We start from the raw sequence: 6,796 nt of genomic DNA, 5'->3' as shown, positions 1-6,796 counted from the left end.
GATGATGCTGGGCCGGGCGTCGGCAGCGGAGGAGCAGGCAGGGCCCGGCGACGGAAGAGGAGGCGAGGCAGGTGATGTCAGATGAAGAGGGGCCCGGCGATGGAAGAGGAGACAGGGCCCGGCGATGGAAGAGGAGACAGGGCCTGGCGATGGAAGAGGAGGCGGGGCCCTGTGCAGGAGGAGGAGGTGGACAGCGGATCAGGGCTGACGGGTAAGAGGTGTGCATGGGTGTGACCAGCCCACCTGAGACCCTGCAGAGCCCACCATAGAGAGTCTATGGCAGGCTGTGCAGGGTCACTCTCAGGTGGGCTGTTTGGCATCTCAGGTGGTCTCTGCAAGGTACATAACTAGAAATCACAGGGCCCATACAAAATGATTTCTAGTTATGATTTCCGATTTCTAGACCCCTGATAAAGGTTATACAGTATATGGACACCCTTGGACAGAAGTTTATCTAAATAGCCAGGATCTTGTCTCAAATGGCTGAGAACAGGGGCGTATTTACCGCGAGGCAAACAAGGCGTTTGCCTAGGGCGGCACCTTGCTGGAGGGTGGCCGTAGTCAAACGCCTTGTTCTACGGTGTGGAAAGAGGGATACAGCGCGACCCCGGGAGCTCGTTTTTGTTCGGTGGTGGAGAGCGGTACTTACCCGAAGACTGCAGAGCAGCCGACGGCCACTGCAGCTCTGTGACTGTATCAACGTTAAGAGTGCATATCAGCACCGGGTGGCAGGGTTTGCTGTGCACGGCCGTAGTGAGTGTCTTCCCGGGGGCAGTAGGGGGTCGGGGGGGTATGTGTTGCTGTTGAGGGCGGCCGTAGGGAGTCTTTCCGTGCTTCTTTTGGTGGCTGCCGTTACGAGTGTATTCACGTGCGGCCGGAGAAAGTCTTCCGGGCGGGGGGGTCGATTGCTGTTGGGGGCGGCAGGTTCGAGTGACGCCACAAAATAGATAGATACACCGCTGGCTGAGAAGCTATGTTTTGTGTCTTACTTGTGTATATCCCTATGTGTAGTGATATAATTCATTATGAACTTCCAAATTCAATTTTCTTTTATTGGCTTACAAATATCATCATAAACCATCAAGTATTATATAAATATGTGCTTACTGAGTTTAACATGTAAATGCACATTTTTTTTGTATTTTTTTTTTAGTAAAATATGCTATGAACAAACCAGGTTACTTTGCAGAAAAAGTGCAACTTGCAATGAAGGTAACACTAAAGCTAATTTTATTTTGCTCAGAAATGTCACATGCAATTTCCATAAAGTAGTGTAAAGCTGTATAACCTTAGTTCTATATAATGATCTGCAAACATCATCAATTTAGTAAACCACACAGATGCATTAGATATTCTACCTTTCAATTACATTTGTTCATTGCAAATTCACTGACATATGCTGTGTTTATGAGGCCTAACATGTCTGGGTGTTAATACACCATGGCACCCTCTGTTCAGGAAATGTTACATAGTTAGTCAGGTTGAAAAAAGTCCTTTGAATTCACCTAATAGACAAAAATAAATGTAAAAACCTTGCATCTGCAGAACCCTTAACCCACAGGTGATTGAGGGGAAGTTAACAAAACCATTAAAAGCATTATTATATTTGTTCTCACAGGGAACAAATTCCTTCCTGATCACAAAAACAATCTAATTCCCTGGATCGGCAATCTACAATATTATTTTGTATAAATATTTATAGCCTGTAAGATTATCTTTAAATATCTTTACTTTTTTGTAAATTCATCTTTAAATATAAATGTTGGGATACCTTGATGGCATGTCATAAATTCTTATTTTTTCACCCATGTAAACGCATCGGTATTTAGCGGTGTGAGAGAGTGATCCTGCCACTTACTCTTTTACTGTTGCTGGTATATTGTGCTGTCCTGCCTCTGAGTCTTCTAATTGCTGTTGCTGGAGAAAACAGAGCAGAGCAATGTAATTTAATCCTATGGAACAGCTATAAGTTTGTTTGGCAAAGGAACTGTACATTTATAATACTGGTTGGCAACATTGCTGCATAATGATGTTACTGCTAGGCAGGGTCGTATTAAGAACATCACGGGCCTGGTGCTGAGGATTTTAGGTGGGCCTTTTTATGCAAATGGCAACGGTCACCAGGGCCCTCTTCCTCCTGTCCAGACTATGATTTAGTGATATAATTCATTATGAACTTCCAAATTCAATTTTCTTTTATTGGCTTACAAATATCATCATAAACCATCAAGTATTATATAAATATGTGCTTACTGAGTTTAACATGTAAATGCACATTTTTTTTGTATTTTTTTTTTAGTAAAATATGCTATGAACAAACCAGGTTACTTTGCAGAAAAAGTGCAACTTGCAATGAAGGTAACACTAAAGCTAATTTTATTTTGCTCAGAAATGTCACATGCAATTTCCATAAAGTAGTGTAAAGCTGTATAACCTTAGTTCTATATAATGATCTGCAAACATCATCAATTTAGTAAACCACACAGATGCATTAGATATTCTACCTTTCAATTACATTTGTTCATTGCAAATTCACTGACATATGCTGTGTTTATGAGGCCTAACATGTCTGGGTGTTAATACACCATGGCACCCTCTGTTCAGGAAATGTTACATAGTTAGTCAGGTTGAAAAAAGTCCTTTGAATTCACCTAATAGACAAAAATAAATGTAAAAACCTTGCATCTGCAGAACCCTTAACCCACAGGTGATTGAGGGGAAGTTAACAAAACCATTAAAAGCATTATTATATTTGTTCTCACAGGGAACAAATTCCTTCCTGATCACAAAAACAATCTAATTCCCTGGATCGGCAATCTACAATATTATTTTGTATAAATATTTATAGCCTGTAAGATTATCTTTAAATATCTTTACTTTTTTGTAAATTCATCTTTAAATATAAATGTTGGGATACCTTGATGGCATGTCATAAATTCTTATTTTTTCACCCATGTAAACGCATCGGTATTTAGCGGTGTGAGAGAGTGATCCTGCCACTTACTCTTTTACTGTTGCTGGTATATTGTGCTGTCCTGCCTCTGAGTCTTCTAATTGCTGTTGCTGGAGAAAACAGAGCAGAGCAATGTAATTTAATCCTATGGAACAGCTATAAGTTTGTTTGGCAAAGGAACTGTACATTTATAATACTGGTTGGCAACATTGCTGCATAATGATGTTACTGCTAGGCAGGGTCGTATTAAGAACATCACGGGCCTGGTGCTGAGGATTTTAGGTGGGCCTTTTTATGCAAATGGCAACGGTCACCAGGGCCCTCTTCCTCCTGTCCAGACTATGATTTGTAGTCTCTCTACAGCTTGGAGTCAGTGGTGGAGCGCCACGGCCCGGTTGCAGCTGCAGCCCTGGTAGTTCTGCCATTGACTCCAAGCTGTAGAGAGACTAGAAATCTTAGCAATACATTATACAGCATTGCAGAATACCGCCAACTATAGAGGACTACAAATCTCAGTAATACATTACACAGGAATTCAGAAAATTACCAGCTATAGAGGACTACAAATCCCAGTAATGCATTACAGAGCAATGCAGAATACCACCAGCTATAGAGGACTACAAATCCCAGCAATACACTGTAAAGCACTGCAGAATAATACCATCAGCTATAGATGACTACAAATCCCAGCAATACATTGTAAAGCACAGCAATGCAGAATAATATGACGCTACATACTCTGCATTGCTCCGGGTTCGCGACCTGATGTATCCAGGGTCTCAAGAGAGCTGTGCAGGATTTAGGGAGGTTGTGCAGGCTCTCAGGAGGCTGTTTAGGTTCTTAGGTGGCCAGTGCGGCTCTATGAGGGTCAGTGTGGGCTCTCAGGCGGTCAGTGCGGGCTCCAGGTGGTCAGTGCGGGCTCCAGGTGGTCAGTGTGGGCTCTCAGGCGGTCAGTGTGGGCCCTCAGGCGGTCACTGCGGGCTCTCAGGTGGTCAGTGAGGGATCCAGGTAGTCAGTGAGGGATCCAGGTTGTCAGTATGGGCTCCAGGTGCTCAATGAGGGATCCAGGCGGTCAGTGCAAGTTCCAGGGGATCAGTGCGGGCTCCAGGGGATCAGTGCGGGCTCCAGGGGATCAGTGCGGGCTCCAGGGGGGTCGGCATGGGCTCCAGGCGGTCAGTGAGGGCTCCAGGCGGTCAGTGCCGGCTCTCAGGCAGTCAGTGCGGGCTCCATGATATCAGTGCAGGCTCTCAATCTGTCAGTGTGGTCTCCAGGGGGTCAGTGCAGTCTCCAGGGGGGTCAGTGCTGCCTCTGGGGGGGCTCAGTACGGGCTCCAGGGGGGGTCAGTGCGGATTCCAGAAGGGGTCAGAGATTATTAGTTGTCATGGAAATAATGTACAAATATATCAATAAGCATAACCATTAAATTATTTAAATTAATCAAGATCATTTTTTTACAGGGCTTGGGGACTCGTGAAAAAATCCTGAACAGGGTGATAATATCACGTTCCGAGGTTGACATGAAATCAATTAAAGCTCAGTATCACCAGCTGTATAAAACCTCCATGCGTGATGATTGTATGGTATGTATTGATATATCTTGCTGCACTCCTTACCGGGTAGTAATGAAAACCTGTCTGGTCCAGGTGGGTGCTTGAAATGACCACGGATGGCACTGTGCAATAACATGACCACGGATGGCACCGTGCAATAACATGTAGTCCAAAAACGTCACCAGCACTCCAGTTTAAACGTGAAAAAAGATCAATTTAATGACACATATTTGTCATACAATGCAAGTGCTTTCGGGGCCTCTGAACCTGATGAATGGGACCCTGTAAGTCCCTGAAAGCGCTTGCATTGTATGACAAATATGTGTCATTAAATTGATCTTTTTTCACGTTTAAACTGGAGTGCTGGTGACGTTTTTGGACTACATGATTGTATGGTATGACCCATGCTTCCTTCTTATGTAGCGGGCTAACATAGTTCTTTCAACATTACCATTCTACTCCTTTAGAATGTTCCATTTTTGTGTTTTAAGTAATAGAGAAATGTATTTTTACCATTTCATAACTCTACCATTGACAATACTGCTATTTGTATTTTGAATGTGATATTAAATTTATATTTTTCTTTGACTTGTAGACAGAAACCAGTGGAAATTATGAAACTGCCCTGGTTGGACTTATTGGTTATGATGACTAACTGCGTATGAAACCAAGAAACTCTTTGTTACAGTCCCAAAAATATAAAAAAACCTAATTACTCAAATACAAACTGGTGCATGTTACATTTGTTTTTATTATTGTTTATCAATTTTCAATAAGTAAACAAACTCCAACTGTAATAAAATGTCATGTATTCAAATATCATACATTAAATGATACAGTACCAAACAGTTCCTTTACAGTACAATATTATTTCTTTTGTAACAAATCTGCTGTACTAAGCAAGATTAGGGATGAGGTTCGGATTCACCACACAGTTGGTTCACAGCAAAACTGGGGTATTCAAGGTTCACGGTTCTGGGAGTGTTTATGGTCATTATCACTTGACAACATTTTATCAGAACCAGATAAAGATTAGGGAGAGCTAATGTGTAGGGACAGTTGCTATACAGTCCTATGCTATTGCTCTAAGTTACTGTGGATTGTATTGTGGCTGGCTATATATTTTTGGGTACCCCGCCCGCCTAGAGACCTAACAGTCGTTTATTTGTGTGTCAGCATAAACTAGTCGTGTGGTTTTTATTCTCTTTTATTTCACTTTTTGCATTTATTTCAATTTTTTCTAATTTAAAAGAGAGTTGATGTTTAGTGCTTTGGTGTTTAGTGTTTTTTTGCACATCACTAATTTACTAACTGACATATCAGTATGGATGTCACATCACTTCTTAAAAGTCAATCCCCTCCGTGCCCTCTCATCCGACTTTTCAATTTGCGATCAACAGCACAACTATCCTTTCTTCCCCTCACGCTAGGTGTAATGGTCACTGACTTCTCTTTTCAGCTCTACATCCAATCACTCTCCAAATTTTGGTACTAATTCACTCACTTGTTAACTCTTGCCTTGACTATTGCAACTCCCTTCTTATTGGCCTACCTCTCCACAGGCTATCCCCCCTTCAGTCTATCATGAATTCTGCTGCCAGACACATTCAGCTTACCAACCATTCAGGGACTGCAGACCCTGTCTGCCAGTCCCTTCACTGGCTTCTGATCACCCAGATAATAAAATTAAAAATACTAACAACACCATACAACTCTGCTCCCTGATACATCATCAACCTTATCTCAAGATATTGCCCAAACTGTCGTCTTTGCTCCTCCCAAAACCTGCTCTCTAGCTCCCCTGTCAACACTTCCCATGCTCACCTCCTGGACTCCTCTAGAGTCCCTCCAATCCTCTGGAACTCACTACCCCAACCTATACAGCTATTTTGTACTCGGTCTGCCTTTGGGTGATCCCTGAAAACCATCTCTCCAGGGAAGCCTATCCAGCCTTTAACTAACAACTGAAATTTTACTTTCTCAAACAACTCATCCCAACACAATCCCTAGCTTTTGTATCACTCGCCCATCCCTTTTAGATTGTAAATTCTCATAAGCAGGGCCCGCCTAACCCTCTTGTCTTAAATTGTAACTGTAACAACGCCCTTTATTTTCTAAAGCGCTGTGCAAGCTGTTGCTGCTATACAGTATACATCTGTATGATAATAATAATAATAATAATAATAATAATAATAATAATGTGGAATGTAATGTGTTTGTGTCACTGGACCATGCTGTCATAGGCAGGGAACACGGGACCACTGCCATGTGATCCAGTAAGCACAAGCAGGGA

General features: G+C 42.5%; 1 protein-coding gene across 1 annotated transcript in view; it reads left to right on the top strand.

The window, feature by feature from the left end:
- Positions 1-5,309, top strand: part of LOC108797833 (annexin A1-like) — a 30,006-nt gene extending 24,697 nt beyond the window's left edge. Inside the window, exons 11-13 of the mRNA XM_018569517.1 lie at positions 1,154-1,212; positions 4,411-4,533; positions 5,099-5,309. Of these exons, the coding sequence (XP_018425019.1) occupies positions 1,154-1,212; positions 4,411-4,533; positions 5,099-5,158 (242 nt within the window). The 3' untranslated portion in view covers positions 5,159-5,309. The remainder of the gene's footprint in view (positions 1-1,153; positions 1,213-4,410; positions 4,534-5,098) is intronic.
- Positions 5,310-6,796: the final 1,487 nt, after the last annotated feature.

This window comes from Nanorana parkeri, unplaced genomic scaffold (assembly GCF_000935625.1).
Source record: "Nanorana parkeri isolate BGI_ZX_2015 unplaced genomic scaffold, ASM93562v1 scaffold1347, whole genome shotgun sequence".
NCBI classification, from domain to species: Eukaryota; Metazoa; Chordata; class Amphibia; order Anura; family Dicroglossidae; genus Nanorana; species Nanorana parkeri.
The sequence above is the reverse complement of the archived record's forward strand: the minus strand, read 5'-3'. Positions and strand labels throughout refer to the sequence as shown.